The sequence below is a fragment of the Prenolepis imparis genome, unplaced genomic scaffold, assembly GCF_030444845.1.
Source record: "Prenolepis imparis isolate NDT839.2.m4 unplaced genomic scaffold, iyPreImpa1.0 SCAF_3, whole genome shotgun sequence".
NCBI classification, from domain to species: domain Eukaryota; kingdom Metazoa; phylum Arthropoda; class Insecta; order Hymenoptera; family Formicidae; genus Prenolepis; species Prenolepis imparis.
The window spans coordinates 19,412,626-19,429,087 of record NW_028141161.1 but is presented as its reverse complement, the minus strand read 5'-3'; the positions used below and the strand labels follow the sequence as shown (position 1 = coordinate 19,429,087).

General features: G+C 39.0%; 2 protein-coding genes across 6 annotated transcripts in view; one reads left to right on the top strand and one right to left on the bottom strand.

Annotated features, from left to right (window-relative positions):
* Rpl13 (ribosomal protein L13) overlaps positions 1-16,462 on the top strand; it is a 169,483-nt gene that overhangs the window by 127,592 nt on the left and 25,429 nt on the right. The gene's annotated exons all lie outside the window — the stretch shown is intronic.
* Positions 1-16,462, bottom strand: part of LOC145933977 (ubiquitin carboxyl-terminal hydrolase 48) — a 54,313-nt gene that overhangs the window by 20,793 nt on the left and 17,058 nt on the right. For 4 of the 5 annotated variants that reach the window (XM_083034078.1, XM_083034079.1, XM_083034082.1 and 1 more), the window contains 5 exons: positions 14,767-14,874; positions 12,832-12,938; positions 4,961-5,091; positions 4,142-4,261; positions 1,170-1,295 (listed from right to left, as the gene is read on the bottom strand). In XM_083034078.1, coding sequence (XP_082890204.1) covers positions 1,170-1,295; positions 4,142-4,261; positions 4,961-5,091; positions 12,832-12,938; positions 14,767-14,874 — 592 coding nt within the window. Of the gene's footprint in view, positions 1-1,169; positions 1,296-1,795; positions 1,972-4,141; positions 4,262-4,960; positions 5,092-12,831; positions 12,939-14,766; positions 14,875-16,462 lie in introns of those variants that run through there. The other variant, XM_083034080.1, reaches the window with a different exon arrangement.

The window sequence follows — 16,462 nt, the reverse complement described above, 5'->3', positions numbered from 1 at the left end:
GCAACCAGTCAACCAGTCCAGCGGAGGCCACATCTCCTTCTCTTCCTCCCTCCCTCCCAGTCTCTCTCTCTTTCTCTCTCTTTGTTCTTTCCGAACGTAGAATAGCACGACTTGGATTTACGGTTTTGATACTCTGTCTCTGGTGCAGAGAGCGTGCGTTCACTGGCTTAGCTTACTGGTCGCTTTCATAAAATCAGTCGACTGTAAACCGAGGAATGTGTTGGAATATTAGAATTATTCTACCAAACGAGAGAGTATCAACAGAATTTTTTCTCCGCGCAGACGGTTGTTTTCGACAAAAACCTTGCGAGGGTTGGACTTTCCGCATAAAGAATGCGAAATTGCGATTGGAAAAATACGTATAATATTTATTCGCGGTTATTATTCTAAATGTTAACATTTTATTTTGCTTATATATTGGCGGAATTAGTAGCAAATGATTTATCGAGATCTAAGCCTTTCCTCAGACCCAAACCTCGATTTCTACGACTCCGCAATCCCGACTAGAAAGGCACAATTAACACTTCTAATCTCAAATAAGGCATTTTCGGTTAATCCCGGCACGAAAACGCCGGTCTTGGCGCCGTTATCTGGGGCCATTGCCGGTCCCGGTTACTTATCCATTGTCTCGAACTTAAGGGAAACAGTGGGCTAGATCTTAAATCTAAATTGCATCTGTTTGTCACTGTCCGCTGCTCGGGCAGAACAAACGTATCGTTGTAACGACAATTAAGACGTCACTGCGAATCATTGAGAGGCTGCGTCGGATGAATCGTAAAATATTATCGAGAAAGAGAGACTGTAGAATTTTAAGTGCTTCTAGCGAAAATCCTTGTATGAACGCATACATTGCATGTGAAAGTAGATTTATGCTAATGTAAACTTCGTAAGAGTGTCAATTAATCTCGCGTAAGATATATCATATCTTTATAAAAAGATGTATGTTCGCGAATTCTCATAAATAGATATCCAACACAATGTCTAACTTATTGAGAGTTTTAAGAAGTTTCGGATTCAATTTCTTTTAATTTGACACACAGATAAATTGTTATGCATTACTAATTTTTTTTCTCATTATTTTTCGGCTTCATCTCTTTTCCTCAAAAGATTTCGATTTTTTCATCTAAATAGATAGATGAGCATGACGTAAAATTCAAGTTGAACCTTACCTTTAACGTAAGTAGCGCTCCAGGAAATATTCCGAGTGACGCCAGACTCTGACTATGATCGGTGAGCTCGTGTTCTCCTAACATTATATGTTGATCGTATGGTCCAGCGCCACAAATTTGCATCGTCTAAAAAAAAAAAAAAGCAGAATTTATCTTTACTTTATCTCCTACGTAAGCACAAACGATTCAATAAAACGATTATTAATATCTCATCGTTTTCTTGACAAAAATAATCAGCAATTAAGTCTGCAATTAAGTTTTTAAGATACAATATAAAATTTTACATACTATTTTTAATATTTTTAGATTTTTTTATTGTCATTTTTTGTAGCATAGAGAGATATATTTTCTGATATTGCAATTAATATCTTTTATACAATTAATTATAATATTGTGTAAAAAGCAAACGCGATTATTTTTGTCAAGAAATCATGAAAAAGTCAGAATTAGCAATGTTTAAAAGCATTTGCAATTTGTATTTTAACACGCGTATAAAGCTCAAAAAAGTTAGAGCGAGATTTGCGGCCGAATTTTGTGGAAAAACTGAGGTGAACGATGGAGGGTTGCTACTTGAGATTCTAGAAGTATAAGTGTGCGCGAATACGAGTCTCAGTAATTACTTAATTTGTGGAACCCGCGTAATGTTGCGTGGAGAGATAGTTTGCGTCGCTGCCTTGTCTTCAACGTCAGTGCGAGAGCATGTAGCTCGGTTTCTGTTTTACGATGGTCGAGACGAACCAAACCGAGCCGAGTCGAGTCGCGTCCGGCAAGAGAAACGAGAGAAAAGACATCGCTAAAGGCGCTAAAAAGCGAATATAAGAGACATCGTATATAAGATGATTATGAGTACACCAACGATTTTGCGCTCGCAAAACGTTGTACGAGCCTGGAAGTGTGACAAAAATGCTTTCTTATGAAATTATCGTTCATGCCGAGATAACGTAGTCACGAACGTCGATTTTATTGCCGCTTAATTTTATTCGAGATCGATAGATTCGTATTACATCATAGCGATCTTCAGCTATACGGTAAATGTTTGCAGAACTTTATATAAATGAGGGAAAACGACGAACGAAGTGAGCAAGGAGAAGAAGTGGTCAGGGTCAAAGAACCTCGAGGTTTCCTCGTTAAAGGAAGATGCCCAACGAGCGCGATAAATAGAGGTGGGTTTAACAAGATTGCGAAGCAGCGGCGGGAAGCCAAATTGCCCCGAGGTTGAGAAACTTTTGATCTTTATGAATTCTGACATTCGCCGCGCGCGTTGCATCGGAATCGCGATGTATTATCACAGAGATGTTTGAATAACGCGACATTTCAGCAATTCAGGGATTTCCAGGATCGTACAACTGTTTCGACGAATTTTACGTATGACTTTTGCTTTTGAATTTATCCGTGAAAAATCTGGCGCGATTTTATTAGTAAGTCGTAAAATTTCCTCGCGAATGAACTTTTTGCGCGGAGAACATTTTCTCGCCATTGTATTTATATCACGGCGCAAGGACATGACAATAAAGGCGATCGAATGCTGTATTAGAAAATTATAGGAAGTTCCCCCTCTTCCTTTCCCAGATTGCATAAATCTGCACCGGCGAAGAACAGTAGCGGCTTAGCTATTGTCCCGATTTACTGCCTGCCCGCTAGCGACATAACTGCATTCGACCATGAAATTCAAACATTTTTATTGGAGATCTTTTTGCCCGATGGTAAAAAGTAACGAGTGCACGGCATGACTCGCCCGCATTTTTCGTCAAAACGCGTACCAATCTGTGAACAGTGACACCCTTGAATCGTGACGCCGTCGCGCCGCGAGATTTTTCAATCGGACAAAATATCCTCTTATATGAGTGCACTTTTAAAGTAAAAAAATATATTTTTTTTAAATTTTATTTTTGTTATATTTTACTTTATTTTTATTTTATATAATTTTCCGATATACTTTTCTCTAATAAGGCTTGTAATTTTTACATATTATGGTAATTAAAGTTTAATTTTGACTGAAGTCATTTACACGTTCTTCAACTTTTGCGATTAAAAATGGGGGACAAAATCAAATCGCAAGACACATAAAACTACACAGAAAAAAAAGAAAGATACACAGTGAATGAGAAGAAGAAACGTAGTCTCGTATTTCCATTGACGCCGACAGCCTCTCTCGCGGGCGGGTATTAAAAAGGGACGTGTGTTCCTGGGGGTGAAAGAGGCACGGACAAAAATTCGTGCCCGAAGGAGAGCACTGTGAATAGATAGAGAGGAGAAACGAGCGAGATAGAGATGGAGCAGGGAGAAAGAGTCAAATGGAAGGTTGAGTGGAGCGAAGTGGAGTGAAGTGGAGTGGAGAAGTTGGAGACCTGTTATTAGCGCGAGGTTTATGCTCTTTCGGGTTTTTGCCAGTGGCTCCGCCGGAGAAGAGGCGGCGGGGAAGGAGATGGCTACGGCCTCGCAATATAAATACGCTTAATAGTTTAAGCACACTGCCGGAGCCCAAGCATATGCTAACCAGCCATATAACTACGCTTTACTACTCTTTCGTCCATCCGAGAATGAGCAACCGAACCGAAATAGCAAGACAAGGAGTAGCTTATCGGTTTCGGGCAAACTCACGCGCGCGCAGCTTTTCCCATTTCAGTTCCAACAAGAGCATGCCGTAGGATTAACTTGCCCAGCAAATTGATTGATTATCCCGGTTGCTTTCGGCAGGTGACGCGCGCCGAATGCAAATAAATCAAAATATCGAGGCTTCTTTCAATTTTTCTCTTAAATCTATTTTACTCTTTTCTAATTTTATTTTTTTTTATTGTTTTATTTAATATTTTTTAAAATTTATATCAAATTAATTTTTTAAATAAAAAAATTCTGAAGTTTATTCAAAATTTATCATATATTGTGTCTGTTTTATGAGATAGTCATGAAGATAGAGTAAAGAGATTGTGACAAGATTAATATTATAACTTTTATGTTAATAGAACACTTACCATTACTTTGAGCTCTTTTAAGGTAATCTCGGATGATACTTTGAGTTCATGAGAGCCTTTCAATTTTCTCCTAGTTCGCGATGGACGTACATTCTCCATCTTGGGTTTCTTTGCCACTACCTATAACAAATATTTGTAAAAAATTAAAATTGTTTATTTAGAAAACTTAAAATATTCAATATAAAAAAAGAGACAAAAATGTAGATAAACCGCGGTTCTACATGATTATTTCTAAATCAGCATGAATCCAAGGCGAGCTATATAAAAGAAAGTAGATCTCTTAAAGTCACTTTGAGTAGAGACTTAATAATACTTATTATATTATGAAATGTGCGTGAGGTGGCATCAATTCATCGTTATCAGTTAGAATTAATCTGAAAAGACGACTGCTTTCAGAACACTCGATGACTTGGCATGTCTGCCCATTAACAAAATTTCTTTGTCGCTCGTCTGAACGAACCAGTATAATTTATTTATAAATATATACATATACAAATAAGATATAAGATTTTCTAAATTTCTAATATAAAATACTGTGTGTGCAAAAAAAAATCAGCGACACTGTGATTTTAACATAATAATATTATTGTACTAATGTTGTAATAATATTGTACATTAAATGGTGATAATTACGATATTTTTCAAGTTATATTCTTACATAAAAAATTGTTAATATGTAATTAAATTGATGAATTAATCCACTAATATATCTGAATTTTTAAAAAGTCGTTTCGTATATAATTAATTATTTTGTAAGTTAACAGTAAGTAATGATCAACATATTGAATAAATAATAGATTAAAGATATTTTTACATTACCTCAGAATTGTTTTCCGTTTTAGAGTCTTCGCTATCATCGATGCATTTGATGTAAATTGTGGCTCTATCGTATTTCAAACTTTCCAGGCGTTCCTGTTCAACCCTCGCTAACATGCAGGCTGCGCACAAACCTGGAACAATACAAAACACTTTCGTGCTTAACATAATTAAAAATAATTAATGTTATTTTTGAAAATGTATCTATTCTTCATTTGAATCGCGCATGTTAAATATCTCTATATAGAGAGATATTTCTATACTTAATATATTTATATCAGTTTTTTCAAATGTCTTCTATTGAAATAAAATTGAAAAATTTATCTAGATGTCCGCAAATATATAGTAAATTAAATTCACTAATATACAAGGCATAAAATTGATCTAAATTGAACCCTGTATGCGATAATTCCAAAATGTTACAATCCACAGAAAATATTACGATCTTCGTAACAACGCAGGAACTTAACTTGACGCGACTCTCGATGCTACGCCACTATTAACACCCTCAGGGGTCAGATTTCGTTGGCCTCTCGTCGAGCCCTCGTCGAGAGAGGACCAGGACGGCAGTTAGAAAGTCGAGTTAGAGGGTGCGCGCGGGTGAGTGGGTGGTGCGGCGATGTCGGTGGTGGCTCTTATCCCATGTATAATAGATTGCTTACGGCCGGTGAGATTAATACAGTAATTAATAATATACGGTGACCAGGGCAGTGTAAGAAGCGACCATTGTTGCTGGCCGGACAGCACAAAAAGCGCTTCGGCCGGTTCCAAAGCTCGTATCCGAGCGACTCTCGGAGTGTTACGTCATGTTCAGACAGTTTTCCAGCGGCGGGAAACGCGAGGGAAGGGGAATCCGTGACCCCGGTTGAATGTGAATTCCACCCCCGCTATCGCTAATTACCGGCTCGTAGGAACCAATAAGGAAACAGCGTAAGAAGCCTATTTGTCCATTAACGAGCCGAAGAGATTAACGCAAACAGAATGCATATTCGATATACTTTTTCGCAATAATAAAGAATTTAATTTTTGAAAAAAAAAAAAAAAAAAAAAAGAGAAAAGAATAAATGTGTTGATCGTTATCTGTCGTCATGAGGTGGATTGAAACCGATCGCGCGCAGCGAACTAATTTCCCGTAACGAAGGATAGGACGCGGAAGGACCCGTACGCCAAATGAATTCAAAGGTCCTCCCTTCGAATTCCTAATTACCCGCCGCGCCGGTGCGGGGATATCCGTGCGATAGGATCGTTTGCTATCGAGTTTAATCGGAAATACGAGAAGCTTAAGCTAATGAGAGATTCGTAGGGTCGCGAATGCAAATCTCTTCCGCTGTACTACAAACAGTACCTATCGAGAATGTCGGCCGCACTTTTCAAGCCGGTCGAGATGAGCAACCTCGCGGAGCTAAAGCTAGAATTGACCATCAATTACATTTCCGCTCACGTAATCTCTGGCTTTTTATCATAGGAGTGCTATGCAGAAAATACGAAGTGGCTTTTATGAGCGTTTGAAGGAGAACAAGCAGTGTACGACCGATTTTATTGGCAAATAATACACAATAGGCTATAGTGCTTGTGCAAGTCTAAAGGGCGACGGAGGAGCTCTAATCCATTTCCCTAAAGTGCCATCGAAGGGCAATCAAACTATAAACGAGTGTCGAAACTTAGCAATAGCGACGGAAGAAGTTTCGGGAGCTCGACGAAGAGTCAGATTTCTAAGGATTTTATTTAGATCGGTTAAACGACTTGTATCAAAATCTCCCGGGATCTGCGAAATAAAACTTTTAACAAAAGCTATATGCGGTTGTTAAATTGCTATCGCATCCCCGATATGTAAATATATGATTATAAATTATTATCATTTTATATAAAATTTCAAGTATCGTAAGCAGAAGCTTTATTGATTTGCATAGTATTAGTTAAATATTAATGTAAATATTAATTGAATATAGAGATTATATTTAATGTGTTTTACAAACAAGGAATTTTTTAAACGGATAGAAAATTATATTTAAGAGTGAATCTCTTTATAAGGATATTAATCATCAAACAAAGAAACTAATTACTAATTACTGCTAATGAAAATTATGTAAGATATTATATGAGGACAATTGCTTTGAGTTTTTAGATGTACATTAATTAATATGTGTCTAAGTATTTCTTTTTCTTCGATATTGGCGAGCCAAACAAAATGTGTCACTGTACTAATCATGGCTTTGGCTGATTGATCATCAATTAAGAAAAAGCAATTATACGGTGATTGCGGATACGTCGTAATAAGTCTCGAATTGGCAGGATGATTATTTAGAGCGAGCTGTTGCAGAGCGGATGGGTGGAAAAGAGTCGTAAACGAAATAGGGTCGCTAATATCGGGGCGTTAATTCGAGAAACGAGATGTTGATATTACGAATCATCGTCAAGGGATTTGAATCCTCCCGTAAAATAATTGTCGTGCAATTAAATGTGAGATTATTTATTTATCAATTTAATTAATTCTAAATAAAAAAAAGTAAATTAAGATCTTCTATAATAGCGTAAAATAAATATTGATCCTAAAACGATTATTCAAAGCTAAAATGGAAAAATGCGCAAATTGTAAAAGAAAACTCTTCGATCTAAATCGAAAGCACGTTAAGCGGAAAGACATCAGGTTCCCTATTATATTAAAAGAACTGAACGACTTTCATTCATAACTCCCAGATCACCCCGTGAATGAAAGATTGATGTTCCCCCAACCATTGTGATTCGATGACGAAAAACATTCACTCTACAAATATGTTTTGAATTCTTTGAAATTTCCAAAACTGAGGGACTGTGGTTATTTAGTAAAGTAATAGTTTATTTTGTTTAATATATAATGCATTAATAAATATCAAATCTAATAATAAAAAATAGAAAGTATTTTTAATCACATTATTTTATCGTACGTGAAAATAATAAAATATTAAAGGACTCGGCAAACCATTAATTTAAAAAATCTATTAATCTAAGAAAAAAAATTGCGTGCAATTCTTCAGATGGCACATAAAATAGAATATATAAAAATATATATATAAATAAATAGAATATATATCTTTCTTTCGAATGGTCCTGATTTTCTAAATTTATTTTCCCGACAACAAGCATCGATAATTGGCAGCTAGAATTAACGAAACTCTCAAACGTGACTTGGTAATAGACGCCTCTAGCGCGCAGCATCGCGGTGTAACCGAGGAAGATCGACGTGATAATAATGATTTCGCTAACGAACGTCTTCGAGAGCCACAACAAAGTCGAAATCTAATCCTCTTACAGGATGACACCGAGCTGGTATAACAGCAAGGGCGGCATTACGCGCGTCTCTCCCGAAATCCGCAAAATGCGATTGTCACTCTGTACCGCGAAAATCGAGACAAACCCTCCTCGCGATGCGACATTCGTAGATGAGTATCTCGCGATCAACGAATTCGTTAATTAAACGATGTAAGATCTTTCGCTTCTTCAATCGTCAAATTCAGAATGACGACACGATAAATCACGCAATAAAATATTAGTTATAACGAGCACAAATTTTCTTCGATGTAATTGATTTATTGAATTATTTATAAATGCAAAGAAAATAATAGTTTTAGTTATAATAAATAATCATGCAGCTTTTTACAGATGGATTAATAGTTTGCCCAGTCGTTTCATATTTTATTCACTTTTACGTACGAAGAAGTACGATTAATCATACATTGTACATTAAAAATATGCAATTTGCTGAAACGTCAATGTCGTTTATTAAAAGGAAAACGAATTTGAGAACGCGACGGTTTAAATCAAGCAATGTGAACGAGTGGACATCTCTAGATTATCGAGGGTCTCTCTCTCTCTTCTTTGGACAGAATCAGAAGACACATCTTAGTAAAGGTTGGAGAAGAGGGGATCTGAGCGAGCTTTATCCTTGTTTTATCTTGTTTTCCGCCCAACCTCCGTCCCCTGTCCTCTCGCTACGCTTCGCACTCCACTACCGGAGGACGAGCATCGGTCATCTAGGCGCTCCATTTAATCCTGGAGGAAAAGGACCCCCCGTAGGTTCACGGACAAGTGGGGATCTCCTTCGGGATAACAGAAGCAGCGAGGGGGAGCGCTCCGAGAGAGACCTAGCAGGATGCGCTAATTCGTCCCTGCGAAATTTGTCCCGCCCGACTTTGCTCGTTTCCTGCGCGATTACGCGAAAACGCTGTTTTTTTCCCCCGGTTCTCCGCACGCTAATGTTTCGCTAAACCTCCCTTTTCTTATTCCGTATATTGGCCATCGTACAAAAACGCGTGCAATCATCGCGCTGACCAAAAATGAATTTTTGATCCTCCCTCGAAATAATTTTCTCACTCGGAGTAAAATAAAAGTCGAATATATATAGTACCGTAAGAATTGTTTCATTCTATGATTAATCGCGTTATTAATCAAATATTAAATAATTCTTTTCATTTCTCTTCGGTGAAAATACGATTAGCGATACGAAGGTCTGATTGTTTGTCTAACACAGCAGCAGGGTTTCGAAGGGTTGTAAGTTTTGAAGCGAAAAACTTTGCGGAATGGAAGTCGGTATCCATTAACGGTGCAACGACTTTGACCGCACGACTCATAAGAGCATGTTCATTGGTCAGCGGATGTATATATTAAGACATGTCCGGCGCACTTGTCGCAGGGTGGGGACAGGGGGCTAACAAATGTCTCTCCTGAATCGTTTGACCCCTGGCAAGTTCAACCCCCTCAGGAAACTAAATCTCGAATCTCCAGGTCTATCTCTCCCTCTCCTACGTCGCGGCCGCACGTTTATGGAAGGACGGCCGCTGCAACGTAGGCGACCGCATTCTCCGGGAGGGAACTAATCAGCAAATTCGTGTTCTAAATCTAAATCGCCGTCCGAATATTAATTTGAGGCCGGTCGTCCGCCGCCGTCGCCGGTTTCTCGACCCCTCCTCGTCTCGTCTGTTTCGCGCACACGGTTTTCTTGGTCTCTCGCTCACTCGTTCCTCATCGGTTTTGCGATACAACCAGTGCCGTACCACGGACACGCCTGATTTGTGGCACCGCCTGGCGCCTAAGCGATATTTACGAGCGACGTTCGGGGAAACGAAACAGCGAGCAGCAACTCGCCACGACGCTACATTTCTAGAATCAATTTCGATCTGGCGAAAAGCCGCTTCCCGGGAGATAATCGCGCAAGACACGATTCAATTATCAATATGCAACTCGAGGAGCAAAACTCGTTCCGTGAATAATATTCAAAAAATTTTGTTCTAAAAATGGAAGAAAAATGGAAGCCTCTCAACGATTATTTCTACTAAAAAGTAAAAAATAAACAAATTTATTTTATAGATTGAATTTTTTAGAAAAAAATATATAATTTTTATTTTCAATATATTAGACGTTCAAAGCGAAAACAAAAATAAATTATAATTTAAAAGATTCGCTTCAAGTACTGTACTTGGAATGAACAACGTAATCATAAAGTAAGACTTAAATCTTTCAATTAATTAGCGCACACTACTTTGATTTCGTTAGATATCTATTTGGAGATAATAATCAGTATGCATGAAAATATTTAAATTTCGCAACCGAGTATGACGTCTCACGTTAAGTACCGATTCGCGAGACCCTCGCACAAGGCAACGTTTTCATTCCCTTCGCTTAGGTTTTCCGGCATCGTCGTCGTCATCAAGCCGGTCGGAGGAGCAACGAGGCGTAGAGGGTGGTATTCAATCGCGTCACCTCCGGTTCTGTCAACTGGCGAGCAGGCGGTATCGGGGGTAGTCGGGTGATTGATACGAGGTTGGACGGTGCCTAATGTGCCTTCATGATCGAGGGAGACGGCGGGAGAGAAGGGAGAGGAAGAGAACGAGAAAAGGGGATCCTTGGAGGCTTTAAGAGTAGCACGATCGTCCGGCTAGAACTCGTTAGTCAGGGCCGTATCAGTCACCGAAAGCAACCCCTTATTTTTTGTACTCAGCAATCCGTCCCTCTTCCCTTCGCGCCTACCCGAGACCTTCCGCACCCGCAAAGCGCGCCCTCAAAATAAGCTAAATCGTCTGTTTGTCTGTAATTCGGCTCCTTTTCACATCGCGTTCTTCCAAGTATCGCCGAAAACGATCGTGACGAGATAATTCGATGGTAGGATAAGACTTGTAAGAAATGCAGCTATAATAAATGTGTTACATGTATATATAAAGTATCAATATAATTGTTAATATATTATATGTATTAATATATAGTTTAACTTTCCAGCGACTGCTTTTAAAATTTTTCTCCGTTTACCGATGGTCACAATTAGCGCTAAACATTTACTAGCGATAAGAATACGGATCGTTAACTCGACATTTGCATGTTCCACCATAAAAATCGTCGCTTTAACCTTAAACATCTCCATTTGGCCGACGGACTTGTCGATGTCCGATGATCAGCTATTCGATTCCGGCCATCAACGAAGAGGCGAGGCCTTTGCAATTCAGATGTCGTCGTCGAGGCGGCGGCCTCGTAGCTTCTCGTCGAAGCCGAAAGAATCGGAAGAGCGCCTTGACAAATGCCCCGGAAAAAAAAGGTGGTGCACTCGCGACCGGGAGACGGACAAGACAATGGGATGTTTAAGGATCCCGATCCTTCGCGCGCACGATAAACGCTCGTTCGTTGGCGACGGCCAGCCACGAGGCGGGATGTGAACATTGTATCCGTTCTCGTATCAAGCGGTTCCCCCGGTGCTACCGTCGGGACCCAATTTGCCTGCCGGACAGTCGACAAGGATCGCTCGTCCGAGAAAGTGCCGGGACACGTGCCCGAGAAACTCGAATGAATCTTAATCGCTCTCTTTAGCCACACGCTCGATCCTTCATTCTAACTTCTCGACGAATTTGCACGAGCGATTGCGTATTCTTTTAACGCAAAAATTATAAAATTATTATAAAAAAAATTAGTATAATACACAGAGAGAATTTTCCCTTAGAGAATTTACCCTGAAAATCATGGTAATTATGGGATAATATAGTATGGAAAGAATTTTAAAAATATGTTTGATTAATTTTATCATACTTTTAGTAAATTTTACTATACTTTTAGTAAAATTAATAAAACATATATTTTATATTTTATTGTAATAGATATTATTTTTTATTGTGATAAATATTAATCAGAGAAATTCTCATAATATTCTTTCCATACCATATTGTCCCACAATTACCATGATTTTCAGAGATAATTCTCTCTATGTAGTTTTAAAACATCGAGAGTGGAACAGCGAATCGATAAGTTGATAAAAATAGAAACGTCAAAGAATTTCGGCACATTACGCGAAACAGGGGTGAGAAACTTTGGAGAGGGCCATTTACGGCCGTTTTACCCGTCTCATATCCCCGGCGTGTTGCGCTGCTTTTTCTGCCAGTTAATTTTCAGGATACTTCTTAATTATAATGAGACACTTTGGGGCTTGGAAGAGAAGCCAACCGGGAGGATAGGACCCGGGGGGACAAGAGGAGGTGGATTTATGTAAATCGGCGGCTAATGTCTTCTGGCATTATTCCTTAGGTTAGGCTGGGAGAGAGAGGCGGAGTAGGAAACTCACGTAGCGACTCACGCGTATATACCTTCTATCTGTATAAGAGATATCGCTAAACGTGATCGCTGAGCGTAAATTATCGTGTATCATCAGCGATTATATATTTTACGCGTCGGAGAAACCGTTCGATAACAAAGTACCGCAAATAACAAATAAAAAAATAAAAACGAGAAACATTCGAATTTGCGTAATAGTATATTTAACAGCAGCATAGCTGAAATTATGGCTCGCAGTTTATACCGCGAATACGTCAACGAATGTCGCAATCTTTCATATCTTATGCAACAAAAGTACTTGTACTCACCGGGATTTGTTGTATAATCTTCATTAGTCTTTTTCATGCTAATGGGATAATCGACTTCGTAGAACTGCGTGAGCTTCGACCACTCTTCCGCGTTTACTATGCTGTATCTGCAACAATTAAATAATCTTCCACTATAATTCTGGCAAAGAGGGAAACACATAAATATAAAGTTCTCTTTTGATATTTATAATATGCATATAGAAACGTGCTAGAAATAGAGAGAGAGAGAGAGAGAGGGAAAGCGCGCGATTGGACGAGAGACGTATTTGCAAGATGGAATTTGCGATTTTCCGACAACGCCGTAGAATCCGTAATGCTTTTTGCATCGTCTCCCTTAATTATACCGCAAATTAGAAATTTCTTGCTATGCCACGGCTCCAACTTTTTGCCCTTGCAATTGTTCGCTCGATCCTGGCATGGTTCCTGAACCTCGTATCGCGAGGGAATCTCGCGCTAGTATGCAATCAATAATATTTCGCGAACTATGATGCTATTGATATATGTAATTTTGAGCTCATCTATCATCGAAGTAACGCTTACACAAGTTACTATTAATTGATTATTAATTGATAAATAGACTTTATGCACCCACACAATTTTCAGCACTCTAAAGTCACTCGCTCTTAATGTACATATTATAATGAGTAATCTACAAGGAATATTCTTAAAAAAATGTATAACGCAATAATGATGATCGATTAATCTTATTCGATTAAGATGACAACACGATCAACGATAATTGCCGCTCGAGATCGTTCATCCCTCGATAGAATGATAGACGATTATACAGCGGTGCGGTTTCGGTTCCCGAAACGAAAATGAAAGAGAGGCCCAACGGTACGAAACGATGATGACTCGGCCGATAATTAGTTGCGCGACATTAATTTCGATTCAGCGCAATATGCCGCGCGGTCTCATTTGAATTTTCACGGGGCAAAAACGCGCGCACGAGCTTGTCGTCTCTCCTGTGTATTTGCCTAACGCCCGAATAATGGTGGATGCATCGAGGAGAGATGATGAAAGGAGGAAGAGGGGAGAAATCGGAGCAGAAAAAATATATACTAGCCGGGCTATGCAATATTTGACAAATTTCTCTCTCTCCCTTTTCTGCACATGTTTTTTTCTCCCATCTTTTCTTCTTGCATAAAGATCTTTATGACATAAGAGAGAATATGATAATATATTACAGATATTATTATAAATATTGTATGTTAGAAATATCAATAATTTATATTAGCGATAAAATAAAACACTTATATATTTTAAGGATATAATCTACTTTCTCCAAGAGATTTCTATGTATAATGCATGTTATATTTAATTAATTGCATTTTCAAATTTAATATAAAGAAAAGAAACATTACAAATTTACATATATGATAACTCGCAAGAGAGAGGAAAGAGTGAGAGTTTTCTGTGATAGACACGAAAAGTATCGTCGCGCGGGACGGGGCGAAAATGGTAAAAATGATTTTTTAACGGTCTCGCGCCCAGACGGAGGAAAAGCGGACGACTTAAGCCGTCGGCTATCTTAGGCAGATAGTGGACAATGGTTTAGCATAATAGTCGGGGGATGTTGGATGGCGCGTTGGCCCCGGGGGCGTGCGAGTGACATTTTCGCGTATCCATCACGTCACAGGGGCCGAGGAACGAGAAGGAGAGAAAGGCGTGCCAGGAGGTCACGCACTTTCGCTTTATAATATAGTGTCCTTCGAGAAATTCCTGCCAAGGAAAGCTCCCTTCCCGAAACCTCGGAGAGCTACTCCTGTATCCCTCAAGCGATTAACTTTATTTCCCCAGAAATATACGATTCTCCTAGCTTCGAGAGAATATCGTACGAGAGAATATCGAGACACGGATTTCTTTTAAATAAATATACACGATTTTTTTTAGAAATAATGCAGAGTAATAAATAGAAAATATATGAGCACTTACAGTTCATTGTTGACTCTGGGCGCATACAGGAAGCCTTTGTGCGCTTCACAGAGAAGCGACGCGTTCTGGATGCTTGCCGGCGGTGTTCTCGAATGGATATCTGCGCGTCTGAAACCGAGAAATACACACATATGCGTTAAATAATCATGAAACGACACGAATAGGCACAATCGTTAATATCCCGTTACAACGAATGATTTAGATTCATAAGCAAAATAAGATTATAAAGATTTTTAGAAGAGTTTTTAACAATCTATCGTTTCTAAAATAAATAAAAAATAATATATTTTTATAATTGTTAAACATATATATTTATTCTTGATTTATACAACAAAATAATCGCATTAATCTTACTTAACTAATATAGACTGCACTTTATTTATACGACGTTATATATTGTTTTGTGCGTATGACAGTAATTTATTACGAGAAAAAGAATTTTCGTAAAATTCATATTTTGGATTTTGTTATTCGTATAACAAAGTAGTTTCATTCAAAAAATTTCAACAGTCTCTGTAACTACATAGCTGTAAGCGAGTTAAATGTTCTCGATAATGCGAGCCCGTCCGTGACACGATCTCACGGATTACGAACCAGAAAGACGACAACGAGAACGACGACGGTGAACGTTTCCTTCGGGACTTTCCGGAGGTGATGTTTAGGGGACGGGGTTGTGCATCATTTTTCACATACCACAAGGGGGCGGATGGTTTTTGCCATCCCCCTAGCCGACGACCATCCAGATAATGCTCTTAAAGACAGATATCTCTCGCGAAAGCGAGCCAGGTACACTGTCGTGCGACTTTACGGTAATAGACGGAAATCTCCTTGAATTTGCATGCTACGACAAATTTTAGAGCTGTACGATTGTAATCGATGCAATGGAATTAAAAAGTCGTAAATTAATTTCATCAATTTTCTGATGAGATATTCCTCGGATTTCGATCCGATAGAAAAAAAAATAACAATTTTATCAGCGAAAATGAACGATTTTTGATAGAGGAAAACCTTAAAACGAGAAACTCGCAGTGAAAGATATATCAGAGATGTATGTAGATATATCGGGGCGGCTCTCGGAAAATTCGCGAAGCTCCGACACGCTTTGCGGAAAGGCGACTATCCGAAGCTGTAGTTTAAAAATGTCTCCTTCCCCGTACACTCCGGGCACCCCGAACGCGCGTTTTCCAGAAGCGAATGCGCGTATTAATTATGAGCCTTGTTCAAACAGGAGAACAGAGGAACGCCATGCGGCAGAAGCGAACGGAACCGCGGAGGGAGATGGTCACCCTTATTACGGTCGAACCCGGGACACCCACCGCTTTCTATATATCCCTCTGTTTCTCTCTCTTCCCATCCTCTCTCGTCCTCGTTCCTGCTTTTTTTTTATCTCTGCTTCGAGGCTTTGTTTAACTTCTGTCGCGAAATTTTTCCGCCCCGCAACGATTATTGCTCCCCGGAGATCGCGGAGATGGAGGAGAAAAACAGGATTCGGTTTGCGGCTTTCCTGCCTTCGGATATGTAGGGATGCAACACACCAACACGTAATCAGACGCGAAAGCGTTTGGAAAAATCACATCTTGGGCGAAAGATCAAGTGACGTTTTTCCTAAGCTTGAACCATATATCATTGTTCTTGAAGAAAAACAAGAACAGAACTAGAAAGAAAAACGTGCGAGTTTGACGAGCTCAGGAATGTC